Genomic DNA, 18,827 nt, shown 5'->3' with positions numbered 1-18,827 from the left:
GGTACAGGAACCTTCCAGAAACTCACAAAACCAGGCTCCTCTCAGACCATGTCCCGCCCGCTCCTGTGTTTGCACAGCCCACACAGAGACTCGCTCAGCCCCGGGTCCCAACTAGATCCAAAGCTGCCCCCTTGGGAAACCTCACCCACGCAGACGACCAGACTACTGTTGCCGTGGAGACTCCTGGGCGTTCGGGTTGCCCCGGAGCCCGATGCCCCCGCTCCCCTCCCGGCCTGGGTTCCAGAGGCTTCAGTCAAGTACATCCTTCATCGGCCCTGGACCTCTCTTGTCCCCTTCCCTTGACGACTCTTCCTCAAATCGGGCCAGGGTCCCTTTGCGAAGGTCTGCAGATGCCCAAGTCTCCCCGACACACTTACAAGGAGACCTCTCACTTAGCAACTACAACCTGGCTCATCTAAAGCAAAGCCATTCATTCCCTCGGTCAGGATCAATCCTTCCCCCTCCAACCCAGGTAAAGATCCTGACCTAAGGACTTGCAACCGCCAAGCCTAAGCCCAGAGGTATGTAGTTTCTCCACCGCCCTCCACGCCAACCCTTGACTCCATTTCTTCCTCCTAATACCCACTCATTCTCTACTTTTCATCATGATCCCACCTCTGCTTCTTCCCTTTAGAAAGACTCCAGTGAACTTACTTTGTTTTTTACCTTTAGTTTTGTTTTATGTATATGGGTGTTTGGCTTGCATGTATGTCTGTACACTACTGTGTACCGTGCCTGTGGAGGCCAAAAGAGAGGGTCAGATCCCTTGGGACTGGAATTACAGACAATTGTGAGCTGCCATATGGGTGCTGGGAATCGAATCCGGGTCCTCTGCTGAGCCATCTCACTAATGAGCTGAAGGTGTAACATCTAAAGCTGGCTACTGTCTCACTCATGGGAAATCTAGGAAGCAGTGAGACACAAGAATCCTCAGGTAACACTTGCAGATGACAGCGGACTTACAGATGATGACAGAGTCTGTTTTGGAAGGTCAAGTGGTGGCACTGGCCTGTAATCCCAGTACTTGGGAAGCAGAGGCAGGAGAATTGCTGCCAGTTCAAAGCCAACTTGGTCTAAACAGAAAATTCTAGGCCATCCAGGGCTATATAGTGAGACCCTGTCTGAAAAAAAAAACAAGGATTGAGGGTGTAGCTCGGTGATAGAGCACTTGCTAACATACAAAGGTCATCATTCAGTCCTTAGCACCCAAAGGAGGTCAGGCGTGATGGTAACAGACCTTGAATGTCAGGACCAAGAAACTTGAATGCAATCCTTTAGGCTCAGTCAGAATGTCTTGTGTGTTCAAAAGATCTTGCTGAAAGGGGAGAGAGAGCTTCCCTCTTGGATCTTACTAGGGTAAATTAGGCATCCTCCCTTTTCACAGCGTCCTGGAGATGGGCCATTCATATTGTCACTGTGTGTTACGTTGTCTCTTTCCCAGGCTCACCTGGTCTCAATGCTGAGCGTGGTGCCTGAGTAAAGTGTGGGTTTTGGCTGTTGGTAAAATGTAAGTTTCATAAACGAAAGACTTGAGTGGAAAATACCCCGGGGATGGTAGTGGAGAGGCAGTGTTATTGTACAATCAGGAGGAAGATCATGAGAACGTGGACAAACTGGAGGGAACAGAGGAAGGATACACTTGGGGAGCATTTGGAAGATTGGAAGTAGTTCCAGTTGCAGATGGGTGCTAGGGAAGAAGACTGGGGCATTTTGTGTTTCTCCAGAGTCAGTTCTGAAGCCTGTGGAACTTCCGGGTGGAAATACCTCGCATGGAGCATCTGAAGCACAGGGCATGAAGAAATCTGAGTTAGAGATGTGGAGTTAGAAGTCAGAGGTAGCCAGGCATGGAGAGGCACCTTCATAATAGCATCCTCAAGAGTCTGAGGCAGGAGACCTGTAAGGAGTTCAGACCAACCTGGGCTGCATAGAAATCTAGCCTGGCCTATATAGTAAGACTTTGTCTTGAGAGGGAAAAAAAAGAGAAGGGAAAGAGAGAATACACACACACACACACACACACACACACACACACACACACACACATACACAGGTAGCTGGAAGTAGTTGAAGCCTTGAACATCAATGAGCCCAAGGAAGGAGGTGTGTGGTTCCTGGACAAAAGCAGAGGGCAGACAGAGTCATGATATGCACGCTGCGACATTCTCCTGCACTCTTGGAGGCCAACCCCAACTCGGGCTTCATCTTCAGACTCTGGCACTCCATGGCTATAATTCCAGGGTCCTAAGACATGCTCCAGACTCTACCCTTGAATTGGCCAAGTAGCTTGTTGGGGCTCCCTCCTGGGGCATGATCCTCTGCTCTCAGCCACTGATGGATTCTGACTGCTCTGTCTTTCCTCCTCCTCCTCCTCCTTCTTTTGTTTGTTTTTTGGTTTTGTTTTTTGTTTGAAACAGGTTTTTCTGTGTTGTTTTGGTGCTTATCCTGGATCTTGCTCTGTAGACCAGACTGGCCTCGCACTCACGGAGATCCACCTGGCTCTGCCTCCCGAGTGCTGGGATTAAAGGCGTGCGACACCACCGCCCGGCTCTGTCTTTCTGTCTTTAAATTCCAGCTCCCTACCAACCTACAGTAGTGTGCCGTGGGAGGCACGTGAGTGAGCCTCCTGGCACAGCACCCTGAAACCCAGAATTCTTCTTTCTTCCCTCTGATGTCTTAGGTCCACTAATAATTTTGTCCTCATCCAGTGACATCTGTGAACCCTGGGGCTCTGCCCTGACTTGCAGACCCTCCAACTTCAACCTAATGAAGCCTGTACCTTATTCTACCACTAGATGGAAGCAAATGAGACCACAGAAGATCCTCAGGCCACCACCGGTGCAAAGGAACGCTCTTCTTTAAAGAACCCCTCTGCTGAAGACTTACGGGAGCCCACTAGCCCTGACAGTCCCTTGGAGCTTTCCAGCTCACAGACATCTTCACAGCCTCCTGCCGCCGACACCCTTTTCCTGACATCTCTTTCGCCGAATCCCGAGACTGAGGCCTCTGTGGACCTCCAGGAGCCTTCTGTCTCTGGAAGTACTTTAAAGTCCCACAGCACCAGGCTTCCTTCCGAATCACCCGAGGGTTCCTCTGCAAGCCTTTTAAATTCTCCCCAGTCTGTGACCTCTCTAGAAAAAGCCATCACCGAGATCCCATTGGAGGACGCTGCAGATGAGATTCATATCTCTAAGGTCCGAAACAATGCTCTTCAGCTCTCACAAAAGAAGGATGTCCCTGCGTCTTCCCGTAGGCTTTATTCTGATGCAGGTCCACGGACCCAGGTCCCTGAATCTGAGCACTCTCCAAAGTACTCCTTTGCAGGACCTTCCACCCAGGACGACGTGGACACATCTGCAAAGTGGGAGGAAACAGAGGAAGATACTAGTGACGTCACTGCTCATGCAGCCAAGCCTGAGCCTCATGCGAGCAAGAAGAAAGAGAAAAGAGTTGGTAGTAATTGTTCCTGCCTCCCCCCTGTCCCTGTGACTCTGGCACTGTCTGTGACTTATCCAGGAAGGGGGGGGGGACTGGGTTACTCTTACCTATGGCTCCTCTTAGTTTTAAGGTCCTTTCTCTGGCCCCTGGTTACTCAGCCCTTGTCTTCCCAGGTTATACAAGTCGCCCAGCGGTCCCTGCTAAGCGGGCAGAGCTGACGAATGTGGCTAAGCCAATGAACAGAGAACCATTTGGTGCTGGGGTGAAAAATCTTTTCCAATGGGAAAAGGATTCAGCCCTGAAGGCCATCCAGACAGGTGAGCCCTGGTGGCCTTCCAGAGCCCTCTAACAGGCCCATGGATAGCTTCCAATCCAACAGATTTGGGAACCTGCCCCTTCAATGTGGAAATGGCCATGCCTCCTGTCTGGAATCTGGAAGGGGAGCAGGTAGGCTGGCCTGAAAAAAAGTGGAGATTTCACATGAAGTCCAAGCAGCAATAGATAGATGTATTAAAGTAACTGACATTGTCATCAACAGAAGAATTGAGGGCCAGCCCCAGATCTAGCACCCAAGCAGTCTATACCAGAACAACCCTAGCATCTTGGGCAGTCTCTAGCAGCCTTATTCTCATATGGATATGGCAAAAGATTTTGGTCCCTCGACTCCATTAAAGACTGTCACTTCCAAATGACCATCTGAGTATCTAAAACCCTTGAGGGTCCCCGCCAAAGAAGAAAGATAATCCTAAAACCCTATTGAGTTAAAGTCACAGCTCATAATTAGTGTCCCTCTTTTGAGACAAGGTCTCATGTAGCCTAGGCCACGAGCCTAGCCTCAAACTTCCTGTATAGTTTATGATGGCCTTTAAGATTAACCTTGAACTTCTGAACCTCCTGCTTCTACTTCCTGAGTACTAGAGTTACATGTGTGTGCCACCACAGCTGGTTTTACATGGCGCTGGGGTTTTGTGTAAGCTAGACAAGCACCCTACCCACTGAGCTACACTCCTGGAATCATACTTCCTGTGAGTGGAGGCTGCACCTCTGTCATGGGTGTGCAGATGAGCTGTGTAAACACATGGCACACTGCACGTAAGCATGTCTACCTGTGTTATTGGGTTTCACCATCTATAAGGGTTCTTAATCTCAGTAGGAAGGCCACTCTGATCCTCTGTGATTCTGAACTGTCTAGTGAATTAAATAGAAAGTATTACATTTGCTCAAGCCTTTTGTACTTCTGTTCTGCTTATGATGGAACTACATCAACAGGACTAAGATATAAAGCCAATAGAAAATCCTGTATTCTTCTCCTTTGTGTAATTTACTCGCCCCACCTCCATGTAGGGAACCTCTCCCCTTCACCTCTATTTTTTTTAAGACTTTTTTTTTTTTATGTATACAGAAGAGGGTGCTAGATCTCATTACAGATGGTTGTAAGCCACCATGTGGGTGCTGGGAATTGAACTCAGGACCTCTGGAAGAACAGTCAGTGCTCTTAACTTCTGAGCCATCTCTCCAGCCCCATCTCTATTTTTTTTTTTAAGTCTTATTTGTTTCTAAGTTTCCACTGATAGTGAAATCTCTGTTTAGTTATGGTTTGGGTTTGGGTTTTAGTTTTGGATTTTTCGAGACAGGGTTTCTCTGTGTTACATTCCTGGCTGAACTGGAACACACTTTGTAGACCAGGCTGGCCTCGAACTCATAAAGATTCACCTGCCTCTGCCTCCCAAGTGCTGGGACTAAAGGCGTGTGCCACTACTGCCCCAGCTCTAGTTATGTTAACATCTATTGCTGTTGTTTTTTCTTGCAAATGCAGGTTCTGTCCAGTCCCCTCTTCACTCTTTTAGATCCTCCTACCCACTCCTTACTCCTCAAGACCTCTGTATTTCTCCTTTGTTTTAAATGTCTGCATTTTCCTGCTTAAACAAGTGGTTTGTGTACTCAACCCTACACAAAAATATTTGGGGTCTGTCCCTTCCAATGTTGAAGATCTTGAGTCAAGACTCCCTAAGATGTGATGTGCAGAGAAATCTAAAATGTGAGATTTTACCAAAATTCTTTTAACAAACAGTTAGTATGCACCAACTGTATGCCAAGCATTTTTTAGTTGTGTAAGCAGTGAGGCAAGAAGGTCTCAAGGATAAAGCTTGTCCTTCAGTTGCACAGAGAGACCTGCCTCAAAACAATAAATAACAAAGGTCCCTCAGACAACATGCTCTCTGACAAGCAATGCCATTAAGTACAATGACCATTATAATTTAGGCAACAAATTGCTATGCCCAGAGTCTTGCAGAGACAGAGGAAAGGGGCACCCAGTTGGGGGCACTAGACTAAAAGTAAGCATTGGAAGGAAAGATGGCTGGCTGAAGCTACTTATCTGTAAGAGGGCGCGAAGAGATAGTCAAGCTGGGTGGGGTGCTGCATGCCTGTGACCCCAGCACTTGGAAGGCTGAGGTGGGAGGCTCCCAAGTTTGAGGCTATCACAGTCTGCATGGTAAGTTCCAGGCCAGCCTGGACTGCGTAACAAAAAAGAGCCTATCAAAATAAAATTTCATTTTATTTTTTTAAAGATTTATTTATTTATTATGTATACAGTGTTCTGTCTGCACACCAGAAGAGGGCACCAGATCTCACTACAGATGGTTGTGAGCCACCATGTGGATGCTGGGAATTGAACTCAGGACCTCTGGAAGATCAGTCAGTGTTCTTAACCTCTGAGCCATCTCTCCAGCCCCCAAAATAAAATTTTAAGTAAAATAAAAGAGCTATGACAAGACGAGGAACCTTAGGAAACTGTAGTGTTTTTTCTTGTGCAAGAATGTTGGTGGGGGACGCTAGCTCAGCTCCGGAACTAGAGAATTGTGCAGGTATTTTCATGCCAATGTGGAGTCATAGTCTTATCCCAAGGGCACCTGAGAATCACCAAGATGATTTAAAATAGGACACCGACTAACAGATCTGTGCTTTTAAACGATCGCTCTGGCAGTAGAGTAGAGGGAGAGGCAAGACTGGTCACAGAAGACGCCACTGAAACACTGGTAATAATCAAGGAAGAAGTCGCTGGATGATGGAGAGACAGACAGATGGAGAGGTTCAGGAAACACTGACAAGGCAAAACTGACTATTGGATCACTTCGTGTGTAGAACAAGTTAAGAAATGTTAAACACCTGGAGTGACACCCAAGTTCTTGGCTTGTCTGAATGACGTGAGAGCTGGTGTGGGGACATACAAACCTGGTAAACCGAGGACAGAGGCTGAGAGGTTTTGAGGTGAAAACTGTGTAAGTGTTTAATGGAACATGCTGGTGAGAATGCAATCGAAAGATGGCCCTGTGAATCCGAAGCCCAGGAGAGGTCTGAGATGGAGAGGCATCCTTCATGTAAAGACAGCTGTAGGCAGTATGGAAACCTTCTAGAAATCAAGAGTTGATGTGCAAGCATGGCCATGCAGCTGTACTGAGTCAGAATGGCACCCAAGATAATGTCTTCTCTGCCTGCCTAGTCTACTTCTAACAGGAAGAGAGTTTGGAATCCGAAAGTGGAATACAGAGCCAGATGCCAGGTTCACCACTTTAAGGGTAGAGAATGGGTTAGGCTAGGCTGGTTAGGCTAGGTTAGAATAGAATAGAATAGAATAATAGAATCTGAGGTATTCTTTCCAGGCTCTATTCAAACTCTTCATCTGAAGGCTGCACACTGATTCCCACATCCGTGCTCAGACTGGCCAAGCTTTGATCTCCAGGCAGACTTGGGTTCATATCTGCACATCACCTGCTCTGGCACTGTGCCCCGCTTTTGTAGAGTTCAGAATTCCTCCAGTGGAGCCCTGGCTCCCACACACCCATTGTGACTTTGCTTCTCCCTGTGCTCTCAACCAAACATTCCGGGTACAGCAGCGTCCTGGCACTGGAGGCAACCAAGCCAAAAGGCACACAACAAGTTTTAGAACCTTAGGAACTATGGGTAAGATAAGGACACCTGGCCTGAGACACACAATTGTGGATTATGCCACTAAAGGAACGTGTTTGTTTTCAGTCAGGCAGTCTGTCTTCTCTGGCATCTCTTTTATGGCAGGATTGGCGATATGGATGAAAATATAGACCCTTCTCTTGTGGGAAGCCAGGGACAACTTTTAGAATGGGGTGACATTTCTGTTGAGACCTCTCACAGGCATAAGAGTCCTACAGCTGCAGTCCCCTTGAACTCACAGATATCCGCCTGCCTCTACCTCCCTAACGCTGCGATTAAAGGCGTGTGCCACCACTGCTGGCCTCTTTGGCTACCTAGTGACTGGCTTTGCCCTCTGATCTTCAGGCAAGCTTTATCTGTTAGATCACACACAAAATATCACTACAGTGCTGTCCAGTTCGTCTGTCACATCTGCCTAGCCCTGCCCTTGACTTGTGATGGGACTGGCCATGAAACTGGATTCTTTCAGCCCCCACTGCTAAAGCCAGGATCTTGTAAGCCACCTGCTCGTGCGCCTGCATTCGAGAACACTAGCCTCTCCTTTCCACATTCCCTTTCCATTCCTTGAAACTTAGATTTCTTTGCTCTTGCAGCTCTGACTTCTGGCCTGGCCCTTTCTCCTGATCTCTGGGGGGCTGTCAGTCTACCAGCCACCCTTCTCGGGATCACAGAGGGTGTTAGTTACACAACAGTGGGACACAGAAGGGTTGACAGAGGTGTCAACCTGGAGGGTAAGGGGGCAAGCTTCCTCCCGCCTCCTGGCACCAAGTCTGCCCAACTTCCACCTTTCCTCCAGGGTCCTTCCCTAGTAATCCCCAACAGGAGCCAATCCCCATCACCTCCTGTCCACCGGGTCAGTTAGCTTCTCTCTTGCTTGCCATAAACACTTGAGAAAGGTTGGACTCTAGCATGGAGATAGGAGGAGGTAAGACACTGTGACCGTCACCAGAGCCCCATGTTCATCTTCAGTGTCCTCTAGAGTCCCTGCTCTGAAACTGGAGACCACCTTCGGTTATCTCAGTTAGGCTGACAGACATGGGGTGGATCCTGGGATAGGAAGGGAACTGATGGTACTTTGGGATAACAAAACTTGAATGAAAAAAGTCTAAGGGCCAGAAGTGAGGGCTCCCTACTAGAGACAGGTACAGCAGGCTATGGTGGTGAGTTCTCCACCCTGACTCCAGGGGATCCATCAGAACACTTGTAGAGAGCTTGGGATTTCTTTTTTTTCCTTTTCACTTTGCCCGATTAATCCCTCCATATGTAGGTCTCTATATTGGCTGGCGCTGCCCCCATTACTTATGGGACTGTTTCCGGATTGGAGATGAGTCCAAATGCTTTTGTGGACATTTGTTGAAAGAACACCAGATCATCTCAGGTAGGAAAGAAGTTGCCATACTTGTCAGATACGAAGGGGCCACTGTGCTCTTTCCTGTCTTGGAGGGGGAGACAGAGATGAACACGGAGGGGAGGCCAGGTCCTTCCAGGGGCGGGTCTAACCCTCCACCCTCCCCACCCTCCCAGATCTGTCGGTGCCCTGCAGCGTAAGTCAGTGCAGGTGCCTCATGTTTTGTTTCATCCCGTCACGCCCAGAGGAGGTAGGTGAGTTCTGGCTTAAGAGACGGGCCACCTTCGATCCCAAAGCCTGGAGAGCCCAATGTCGCTGTAAACATACTCACGAAGAACACGCGGCCACCGGAGCCCACCCCTGCAGGCACCGCGGTAACTTCTCCTGCAAAGGGGTGTTTGGGTGGGAGAAGTGAATATGGGATGGAGACCAGGCGAGAGCGTCTCAGCTCATGGGGGGGCCGTTGGTTCCTTATATTCTCCTGGGTGCACTTCTGCCCTAGGCTGTTGCTGCAGCTGTTTTGAGTCGAATTTCCTCTGTGCGGCCTGTGACCGGCGCTGGGAGGAACACGAGACTTTCTTCGAGAATGAAGAGACCAGGCGAAGAGGAGGGAGACCTTATGGTGAGGGGAGAACACGGGACAGGGGACCATGCCAGCGTCTGTAATCAGAAGGCCAGGCAGAAAGGCACTCCCACCCTTTGCCCCATCCTCCCCAGGTCCCCAGCCCTCAGCCCGCCCCACAGCCCACGCCTGCACTGCTTTCCACCCCCAGGAGCAGACTATGTGCCTTTTGCAGAGATGCCTGCCCTCCGAGATGCCATCCTCACCAAGTCTGACCTTGAGGCCCTCCAGACGCAGGGTGTCTCTGGCCACCCCAGTTCCCACCCTAGATCCCTTGCACCCCCTGGTCCAAGTAACCTCCAGCTTGGCCCTAAATCTAACCCCCATCCCTGACCCTTTCACCTCTGCTCTTCCCTCCTCCAGGGACAAACACTGTCAACAACTGGCGCAGGCCTTTTTGAGCCTGGCCAAGATCAACAATAAAGTGGAAGCCAATAGAATCAGACCTGGCTCTCTATGGGACAGGTAGCGTCAAGACTCAATTTAGAGTCAGCTCTAACGACAGGCAAGAGACAGCACCAAGCAGAGGGGAGGCTGCCTCCAACCACCTTCCTCTATCATGGCCGCATCCAAGCTGCCGGCCCTGACACCAGGCGACTAGCTTCTAGAGAGCCAAGGAAGGAGAGTTTTCAAGAATAGAATAAGCAGGGATTTCAGATGTAGCTGGGGTTCCACAAGGCAAAGACATTGCCATTAGAAGTCATTGGAGGCTTTGGACAGTGTGGTTGCACACGGGCATGGTGGAGGTAAACACCAAATAGCCATGAGTTTGAAGGAGTCTCTTCAAGGAGCTTGGGTAAGAAGTGGAAGAAAGACAGGCTGTAGATCAAGGAAGCAACTTTTTAAGAAGGAAAGGAGGAAGAGGCCCATATACAAAAAGATCCTGAAGGATGCAGAAGGGAGGAGAGATGCTTGATGGGACAAGATCCCAGACATGGAGGAAAGAGGGAATGAGGTCAAGGCCGAGGTGGAGGTATTTGCTCTGATGAAGAGAAACTTCATTTCGTCTGACATTTCAAAGAAGGGAGTGTGAGCTGCAGGGAGTAGTATAGTTCCCCTCTGGTGACATCTATATCCTCTGTGAAGCAAGAAAGGGATTAGTGGGGAGTAAGAGACTGGAAGAGAGAGGCGAGTGTTGGGGAAGGCTCGTGGGGAATCAGAGAAAATCATGCAAGAGCAAAGTTTAGGATTTAGTGTGGTAGGAAGTGAGAATCCGCTTAGAGGAGAGAGGCAAAACTATTTAGACTAATGGGCGCTGGTGGGATGGTGTCAGGACAGTGAGGAAAAGAAGACAAAAGAAAGGCCAGGAGAAGTGAAGGGACGCTGCTACACATGGGGAGACGTGATGCCAGGGAACGAGTGCCATCAGGGGAATAGGAAATCTCTAGGGGGCTCTGGAGCAGCTGTGCTGCCGTGGACTGCAACCCAGGAGACAGTGGTTGGGGTCTGCGGAGCATGCAGCCTTCAGGGGGTAGCTGCAGGCGAGGGCAAGTGTGTGGAAGAAAGCGGCTGTAGTCAGTGTGAAATTGTGAGTGCCAGGGAGTGACCGAACTCCCTCGGTGATTTTATGGCCATGGGACAGCCTGACACTGGCGGGCTTGTGATGCTGGGCTCCCTCTTGGGGCCTCAGTTGCTAGAGCTATAAGACAGGAATAACCTGTGTTGCCTACACTCTATGAAAACCCAAAGAAATGTCCAGCTCCAAACCTTAGTGCTTCCGAGATTTCTACCCTCTTCTCATCCCAGCTCCGCTGATCTCTTGCCCTTCTCTGGAGCGTCTCACATCTAGGGCTCAGGGGCAAGGTGATCCCACATTTCCTGATATTTAGAAAGGCCATCTGCCTTTGCAAAGGAAGGAATGCAGCCTAGATTTCTAGGACCCCAGGGCAAAATCATATGATCACATATCCACCCTGGGAAGAATTGAAAGGGCTTTCTAACAATATATCTGTGTAAAAGAGAGTGTGCTAATTCCAGAAGTTTCTCAACAGTGATTGTATGTGCTGTGATAATCATATAAAAACAGTTCAATTAATAGAAGAGTTACTGTGATCAGGTCACTGGAGACACAGTATGTAGTCATTGCACAGTATGTAAACTATACTAATTTGAAAAATATAAGAGAATAATAAACATGTCATTTATTACTATATATAAGAAAGTGGAACAGTGAAACACCAAATATTCAGCAGTTATTGGGCATTTACATACCAGGGCATGTGCAAAAACCAAACAGGCTCTAAAGCTATAAGGGGAACACTTACACTACTGTGCCAGACTATAACTCCCCAGGTGATGAGCTTTGGGGGAGACTGATGTATTTTGAGACTGAGTCTTGCTATGTAGACCAGGCAGGCCTGGAACTCATGAGTGATTCTTTTGCCTCTGCCTCTCAAGTGGAATACCCTGTTTCTTATTTCAAAATATAAAGAAATGAAGAGATGATTTAGTGCTCAAGAGTGTTTGCTGCTGTTATAGAGTACTGAAATTTGGTTCCCATCTGGTGGCTCACAACCACCTGTATGTAACTCCAGCTCTAAGGAATCTCTGACATCCTCTTGCACCCATGCAGACTTGCACATTCCCACACATATACATAAATCTTTAGGTGCTGAAGAGATGGCTAAGCAGTTAAGGGCACATACTGCCCTTGTAGAGCACTGGAACTCAGCACCCACATCAGGTGGTTCCCAACAGCCTATAACTCCAGCTCCAGGTCATCCTATGCCTTCTTAGCACTCATGAACACTTGCGGTCACATGCACATATCACAGGCAGAAACACATATACAATAAAAAATTGTATGTATGCAAAGCAAACCTGCCTCACAGAGCTAATGGCACTACACACCACTTATGAAGTGGAAAGGAAAATAAAACTGTAATACATAATATAGTATACACAGGATGCTCCTATCCTCACCCGTTTAAGGGGAAAAAATGCCCTGAAAACTGATTGCATAATATTGATGTAAGTGGGAGCAAGAACATAAAACAAATTGACCGAGACTTTAAAAAATAACTTTCATATAATATGTTTTAAATCTTTGAAGTGGTCAAAGAGCTGAAGTTGATAAGAAATGGTTAGGTTGGAGGGAGGAGAGGGGAATCTGTGGTTGGTATGTAAATGAATAGAAAAATCTCTTAATAATAATAATAATAATAATAATAATAATAATAAATAGTACCTATCCTATAGATTAAAAAGCCCCGTCCCAGTTCATTTTTAGCCCCACCCATGTGGTTTCTGGAGCCAATAAGCGCCGAATGTCCTCAGAGCCCCGCCCTCCTGGCCAATGCGGAGCAGGGTCTGCGCTACATTTAGCCTTTGTGCAGCAGGTGGCGAGGCCCCGCCCTCTTCCCCCCACCAGCGCCAGAGCTAAAAGGGACAGGCCGAGGACGAGCAAGTCCCACCCACTCAGGAACCTCCACCAAAGCTCGGTCAAGGTGGTGAACCTGAGCCCATTAGGAAAAAAAATCCCACCCCCGGACTTAGTTCTTCCAATGGAGTGGGAATGTATCTCAGAGCAAAACTAAGGAGGGATCCAATGGAAAAAGAATTTTCACGCTACTAGACAAAAACTGGCCCTGCTTTGGCAGAGGCAGCCAATGGGCTGCGCGGCGGGACCCGCCCCCAGCCGGACGCGGCCAATGGGGCTGCGCCTGCAAGGCGGCCGGCTCCGGGAAGATGGCTGCGGCCGTGCTGCTGGCAGTGGGTTTGCGCACCGCGCGCAGAACCCTGGCGGCCGCGGGGCCCCGGGGTGCGCAGGTGAGAAGCAGCCAGAGGGACCAGGGGGCTTGCAGGCACTGGCGCGTTCCGGGGCCGGCACGCGCGTCGCGCATCATTGCGGGGCCACTGCCTCTCCCGAGGGTCGGTTTCAGGGACTCTGCGGTCGAATCCGCGAGAGAAAAGAGCGGCGACCGCTTCCGGGAACAGCCGGGGCATCCCGGTTGGGACCGAGCTGGTGGTGCTGGTCGGGAGCGTGCTCCAGCCTGCCTCTGCTGTGCCCCCTCCAGGAAGTGAGCGCTCCCTCTGGGAGCTAGCTGGCTGTTCTCAGACCTCTAGCCGTGTAATGCGCGCCAGCGTTGCTCTTTGGTCTTCCACATTTTCCAACAGTGATTTAATTTCTCCCCCAGTTTCGCTTCAGTGTAAAGCACTGACTATGGCCGCCTCTGAACCGGTGGGAAACGAGTAGTCCTACCTCCTACCTATCCCCTCTGGTAGAGCCGAGTTCACTTAGCTGAACTCTTACATAACTCCGCTGATTCAAGTTACTGGAATTAAAATCCAGTGTAAGAAGCCGAGCTTGGTGGCACATGCCTATAATTCCGGCTTTTGGGAGACTGAGGCAGCAGAATTACCAGGGCTTCAGCAGCCTGCCCTGCATAGCAACAACAGGAAAGCTGCACAATAAGAAATCCAATGTGACACCCAAAGAAACGAGCCGCCAATGTCAGATAGGACAGATAGATTAAAAACATAAATCAAGTAGCAAGGCTTAAAGATCAGAAAACGCACAGTGGAAATAAATGGAAACAGTAAAGAGCTTCAAGCTCTCAGGACAGGATTCAAACCATTCTTTGAAGCTCTCAGGGATGTATCTGATGTATTCAGTGGCAGCATAGGAACTGAGACCTCAGTGTTGTTTCGTTGGCTTTTGGGGACAGTGTCTATGTCTCCCACACTAGCCTAGAGTTTCCTGTGTGACTAAGAATGACGAGTTATTGATCCCGCTGCCTCCCCATCCCAGCTGCTGGAGTTACAGATTTCTGGGTCCCTTTACCTGTACCATGCCAGATTAATCACATTTGCAGGAATCAATTGCACTCCCAAATCCTACGCAGTAATTACTGCGTGTTTTGTAACCGGGCCCGCCATCGCCTGGCCCGCCCTTGGCAGCTCAGGCTCTGAAATTCAGGGACTTGCCCTAGCCTGGAACCACTGATAGGTTCTCAGAAGAATGAAGTTGGAGGCACTCTTGGAGCCCAGCTTCTGCCAGCCCGAGCTAAGCGCGTGGGAAAATGACGGCTAGCTCTCTCCCTTGGATTCACCCAACCCCATCTTCAGGTCCGGGGCAATGCAGGTATGACTGACGGAAGTGAAGTGGCCAGGGCTCAGAAAGCTGCTCCTGGAGGAGCGGCGCCCACCATCTTCTCCCGGATTTTGGATCGCAGCCTCCCAGCCGACATTCTGTATGAAGATCAGCAGGTGAAGATCCCCATAGGGCCCAACCCTCTTGAGCATTTCATCGGTGCCATTGGGTCGGATGACATAACAGTGATCTCTCACCTGTCACTGCTCCCAGTGTCTAGTGTTCCGTGATGTGGCTCCTCAGGCCCCTGTGCATTTTCTGGTCATTCCTAAGAAGCCCATTCCTCGAATTAGCCAGGCTGAAGAAGAAGACCAGCAGGTGGGGAGAACAGGGCCGGGGGCCTGTCTGGGAGGGGCCCTGGATTAAGCTGGAGGTTTGACTCCTATGAAGGGAGCCAGCTCTGTCCCTTTCCTTTCCCTATAGCTTCTAGGGCACTTACTCCTTGTGGCCAAGAAGACAGCCAAGGCTGAGGGTCTGAAAGATGGGTATCGACTTGGTGAGTGAACTTTGTCCTTGGGTCTCCTCACCTATGAATCCCCAGTTCTCAGTGTGCTCTTTAGCCCTTGACCTCTCCTGTGACCCCGATCCCTAACCTCAAGCTCCTTTCAGTGGTCAATGACGGGAAGATGGGCGCCCAGTCCGTGTATCACCTGCACATTCACGTACTTGGAGGCCGACAGCTGCAGTGGCCTCCTGGCTAAACCTGCCAGCTGACCCAGGACCACAGACTTGGATGCGTGGGTGGAGAGAGGGAAAAGAAATCCTGTGGCATGAATAAACTTATTCTCCCTCAATTTTGCATTCCTGTCTTAAATATGTAACGGATTTATACCACAAAGGTGAAAGGAAATTGATTCGGGGCTATAAGCTCTCTTGACCACGGTCAGAATAAAAGATCCTACGACCCAGTCTGGTGGTTAAAGGGGTGTGTGGTGCAGATCTGCTGGTTTCTAATGGTCCGTTCTAGGTCAAGCCTCTAGAAAAAGAAAGAAATAGCAGTAGAAATTTGCCTGGATGACTCTCTATTGTACCATATTCCCTTTCATTTTGCTGTGATATATCTCTATTTATGTGTGCTGAGGACGGAACCCCGGACCTTGGGCATACTGAACAAGGACTCCTACCACTGAGCTGCATTCTCAGGCCCTACTTCGTGTATTTTCATCCTTGAACTGTTTAAAAAAAAAAAAAAAAGACGTTGCTCTCCCAACTTAGGGAAGGAACCAAGCAAACAAGAGTTCGTATTGCTGCCCATCTGTGCTTGTCTCCGTGCATCCCCATAAGTCACCTTAGTCACAACGAATCAACTGGGCCATGGAGGCAAGGGTTCAGCTAGTGAGACCTAAGCCCAGGTGAGGCGGAACGGAGCTGAGGCTATTGGAGAGCACCTAGCCTAAGACGTCCGCCCCCTGGAGAGCGTTTGTTTATCTTCCGTTCTACCCGCCACCTGGGACCGCCCAGCTCTAGCTCTGCGCAGCCTCCTGGAGTTGTTGGCCGTCTCTATGGCAACCCGGTAGCCGGCGTTTGAAAAATGGAGACGACCGAGTCTACGGAGGAATCTCGGTCGCGGTGAGAGCCATGGATTCGAGAACAAGTAAGGTTGACGGACTAATTTCGCAGCGATTTTGACCATCTTGATGTATTTGTTTCTTTCAGATCTTTAGAAGTACACCCCAGCTCCGAAGGACTAGAGACCACTTCAGAACCCATTCCTTCTTCAGGGGGCAGTCCTAAGCCAGCCCTAGAGGCCGTAACTGTTCCGGGGGTTCTGTGTAAAGAGGCTCATGGGCCGTATTCTGTGCTCACAGAGCCCTCTTCCGACAGTCTTCCGGAAGCTTCCTGCCCTAGATCCCATCCGATAGGCCATGGGAGGTTTGGCTATCAGCCCCTCTATATTTCTTATATACCTCGGAATCCCTGTGCCAAAGACCCCAGCTCAAGCCCTGCTCCTGCCTCTTCTTATCCTGGCCATAGCTCTGGTCACAGCTCTGGTCCTGGCTCGGGCTCGGGCTCTGGTGTTGGCCAGAGCTCTGATACCGGCCAGAGCTCCAGAGGTCCTATCTCTGGACCTGCTCTCGCCCATGGGCCTGGTCTTGCCTCCGGACCTGGTCCTGCTGACTCTGGACCTGGTCCTGCTGACTCTGGACCTGGTCATAAGTTCAGCTCCGGTGTTCCTCAGGGGTTCCGAAACCCGCCGCCAGACCTCCCTTATTCTAGCACATGGGAACGGTACTACTGCTGTGTGCCATGCCACCAACCCTGGGAACCTCTGCAAGTCTCAGAACCCGGAGTCCGAGGGACATGGAAACCCCCAGAGGTGGAGAGGAAACCTGAGTTCCTCTGTAAAACACGGCCGCGTGGCCAGTGTCTCCTCTACAACTGGGATGAAGAGGTATGAAGGTGTGGCCTGCTCCCCTCTCCTGAAGGCGGGCCCCACTTTCCTAGGGAAGCCAATAGTTTGTGATGAGGGTCAATATGAGAAGGGAGAGCTCACAGTCACTTAACGTGGGGTCCACAGAGAGCCACCAACCACTTGGATCAAATCCCGAGATCGCAAGATGGCTCGGAGAGTTACTTCTTCCGACACGGACACCAGGGTCTGCTGAGCGTGCAACCTCCGTCACCCATGCCTTCCAGCACCACCCAGACAGACTCATACCAGCCCCCAAGAAATGTCTGTCAGCCACTTCGAGGTGTGAAGCATGAGAGACCGACCAGTAGGCAGGCAAAAAGGAGACAGGACCTGGTGGGATTGTGGATTGTTTGGTGGACCCAAGGGCAAACCCCAAGATTCCCCTTCCTCTCGGCCTGTTCCTGAAGCTGCTTCCTGACGAGACTCCTCCTCGCCCTCCCACAGGGAAGCGGGAAGCCATGCTGGAGATGTTCCTGCTCAACCAGATCTGGTGAGAGTCTGGGAAGGGGGCAGGGGGGAGGGGAAAACACGGACTGGCCTTGACCTCTCCCAGGACTCCATAGTGAAGAGGTACGGGCCGAACAAGAACCCCCAAGGAAGCTCTTTGAGGCTGAGTCAGTAACACACCATGACTACAGAGCGAAGCTGGTCCAAACAGGGCCTCCCGCCCCTACAAAGGTGAGAACCCAGCCCACCTTACTTGAACAGCTGGGCCCTGCCGGGCAGTGGGAAAGCAGCAAACCCAGAAGTTGAGAGAGAGCGTCAAAGACCAGGAGTTACTCCATGTCTCTTCCCTCACAGCCTCATGATTACCGCCAAGAACAGCCCGAAACGTTCTGGACACAGAGAGCACCACAGCTGCCGGTGTGTGGGGGGACTAGACGGTGTGGGGGGAACTAGGCGGTGTGTGGGGGGACTAGGCGGTGGGGGGGACTAGGCGGTGTGGGGGACTAGGCGGTGCGGGGGGGGGGTGTGACTAGGCGGGGGGGGGACTAGGCGGTGGGGGGGACTAGGCGGTGTGGGGGGGACTAGGCGGTGTGGGGGGAACTAGGCGGTGTGTGGGGGGAACTAGGCGGTGGGGGGGACTAGGCAGTTTTGGGGGGACTAGGCGGTGGGGGGGGACTAGGCGGTGTGTGGGGGGAACTAGGCGGTGGGGGGGACTAGGCCGTGGGGGGACTAGGCGGTGGGGGGGACTAGGCGGTGTGGGGGGGAACTAGGCGGGGGGGGGACTAGGTGGGGGGGACTAGGCGGTGTGGGGGGACTAGGCGGGGGGGGGGACTAGGCGGTGGGGGGGACTAGGCGGTGGGGGGGACTAGGCGGTGTGGGGGGGACTAGGCGGTGGGGGGGACTAGGCGGTGGGGGGGGACTAGGCGGTGGGGGGGACTAGGCGGTGGGGGGTGACTAGGCGGTGTGGGGGGGACTAGGCGGTGTGGGGGGGACTAGGCGGTGTGGGGGGTGACTAGGCGGTGGGCAGGGGAGACAGGCCCTTCTGCTCTGTCTTGGGGAAGGATGGCCTCAGTCCTCATCCTGACACTCCTCCAGGGTGTCAGTAACATCAGGACACTGGACACACCATTCCGGAAGAACTGCAGCTTCTCCACACCAGTACCCTTGTCTCTAGGGCAGCCTTTGCCTTACGAACTTGAGAGTTTCCCTCACCAAATGGGGGTGATGTCTTCCCTTTCCTGTCAGGGAGGGGGGCAGGGCTGTGGAGGGCCAAGAACAGCTCCAGCCTAAGGGTGGAGGAGGAAAGTGGACCTGGAATTTGGAATTTATTTCCGTCTATACTGCAGAGGTAGGCGTGGGTGGAGTTAATTCTCTGTACTTGATGAGGGGGTTTCACATAAAGCACTCTCCTCTGGAAGCTGCTAACTCCTTGAATCTGTGAATAACCGGGTTCACACCCCATGTTCTTCCCTTGAGATGGCCTGGACCGCGGACAATGACA

At 50.9% G+C, this 18,827-nt stretch overlaps 3 protein-coding genes across 6 annotated transcripts; all 3 read left to right on the top strand.

The window, feature by feature from the left end:
- The first annotated feature begins 95 nt into the window (after positions 1 to 95).
- On the top strand, positions 96 to 9,817 carry Fam221b (family with sequence similarity 221 member B). Of its 3 annotated transcripts, none has more exons than XM_037202561.1 (7): positions 96 to 521; positions 2,793 to 3,450; positions 3,609 to 3,752; positions 8,672 to 8,782; positions 8,929 to 9,126; positions 9,255 to 9,374; positions 9,738 to 9,817. In XM_037202561.1, the coding sequence occupies exons 2-7, from the start codon at positions 2,793 to 2,795 to the stop codon at positions 9,773 to 9,775; spliced, it is 1,269 nt and encodes a 422-aa protein (XP_037058456.1). In that variant the 5' UTR covers positions 96 to 521; the 3' UTR covers positions 9,776 to 9,817. The 3 variants fall into 3 exon arrangements, with proteins under 3 accessions (XP_037058456.1, XP_037058455.1, XP_037058453.1); XM_037202560.1 differs by having other exon boundaries at positions 8,998 to 9,126; positions 9,526 to 9,809; XM_037202558.1 differs by having other exon boundaries at positions 9,526 to 9,809.
- A 3,213-nt stretch (positions 9,818 to 13,030) lies between these two features.
- On the top strand, positions 13,031 to 15,260 carry Hint2 (histidine triad nucleotide binding protein 2). Its single transcript, XM_028883939.2, has 5 exons — positions 13,031 to 13,142; positions 14,442 to 14,582; positions 14,680 to 14,784; positions 14,890 to 14,962; positions 15,076 to 15,260. The coding sequence occupies exons 1-5, from the start codon at positions 13,062 to 13,064 to the stop codon at positions 15,165 to 15,167; spliced, it is 492 nt and encodes a 163-aa protein (XP_028739772.1). The 5' UTR covers positions 13,031 to 13,061; the 3' UTR covers positions 15,168 to 15,260.
- Positions 15,261 to 15,384: 124 nt separating this feature from the next.
- On the top strand, positions 15,385 to 18,743 carry Spag8 (sperm associated antigen 8). Of its 2 annotated transcripts, XM_028883941.2 has the most exons (7): positions 15,388 to 16,035; positions 16,123 to 16,858; positions 16,985 to 17,159; positions 17,324 to 17,369; positions 17,443 to 17,557; positions 17,681 to 17,743; positions 18,422 to 18,743. In XM_028883941.2, exons 1-7 carry the CDS (start codon positions 15,998 to 16,000, stop codon positions 18,614 to 18,616), a joined length of 1,368 nt encoding a protein of 455 aa, XP_028739774.1. In that variant the 5' UTR covers positions 15,388 to 15,997; the 3' UTR covers positions 18,617 to 18,743. The 2 variants fall into 2 exon arrangements, with proteins under 2 accessions (XP_037058449.1, XP_028739774.1); XM_037202554.1 differs by lacking the exon at positions 16,985 to 17,159 and having other exon boundaries at positions 15,385 to 16,035; positions 17,433 to 17,557.
- The last annotated feature ends 84 nt before the right edge of the window (positions 18,744 to 18,827 follow it).

The sequence above is a fragment of the Peromyscus leucopus genome, chromosome 2 (genome assembly GCF_004664715.2).
Source record: "Peromyscus leucopus breed LL Stock chromosome 2, UCI_PerLeu_2.1, whole genome shotgun sequence".
Lineage (NCBI taxonomy): Eukaryota > Metazoa > Chordata > Mammalia > Rodentia > Cricetidae > Peromyscus > Peromyscus leucopus.
Note: the sequence above shows the minus strand (reverse complement) of the source record. Positions and strands in the feature narration are given on the sequence as shown.

Coding starts and splice junctions, on each gene's coding strand:
- Fam221b (XM_037202558.1), top strand. CDS start 2,793: ATGGAAGCAAATGAGACCACAGAAGATCCTCAGGCCACCACCGGTGCA. Junction 3,451..3,608: donor GAAGAAAGAGAAAAGAGTTG/GTAGTAATTGTT, acceptor TTGTCTTCCCAG/GTTATACAAGTCGCCCAGCG. Junction 9,127..9,254: donor CCACCCCTGCAGGCACCGCG/GTAACTTCTCCT, acceptor CTTCTGCCCTAG/GCTGTTGCTGCAGCTGTTTT.
- Hint2 (XM_028883939.2), top strand. CDS start 13,062: ATGGCTGCGGCCGTGCTGCTGGCAGTGGGTTTGCGCACCGCGCGCAGA. Junction 13,143..14,441: donor CGGGGCCCCGGGGTGCGCAG/GTGAGAAGCAGC, acceptor CCCCATCTTCAG/GTCCGGGGCAATGCAGGTAT. Junction 14,583..14,679: donor TTCTGTATGAAGATCAGCAG/GTGAAGATCCCC, acceptor CACTGCTCCCAG/TGTCTAGTGTTCCGTGATGT.
- Spag8 (XM_028883941.2), top strand. CDS start 15,998: ATGGAGACGACCGAGTCTACGGAGGAATCTCGGTCGCG. Junction 16,036..16,122: donor ACGGAGGAATCTCGGTCGCG/GTGAGAGCCATG, acceptor TGTTTCTTTCAG/ATCTTTAGAAGTACACCCCA. Junction 16,859..16,984: donor TCTACAACTGGGATGAAGAG/GTATGAAGGTGT, acceptor TGGGGTCCACAG/AGAGCCACCAACCACTTGGA.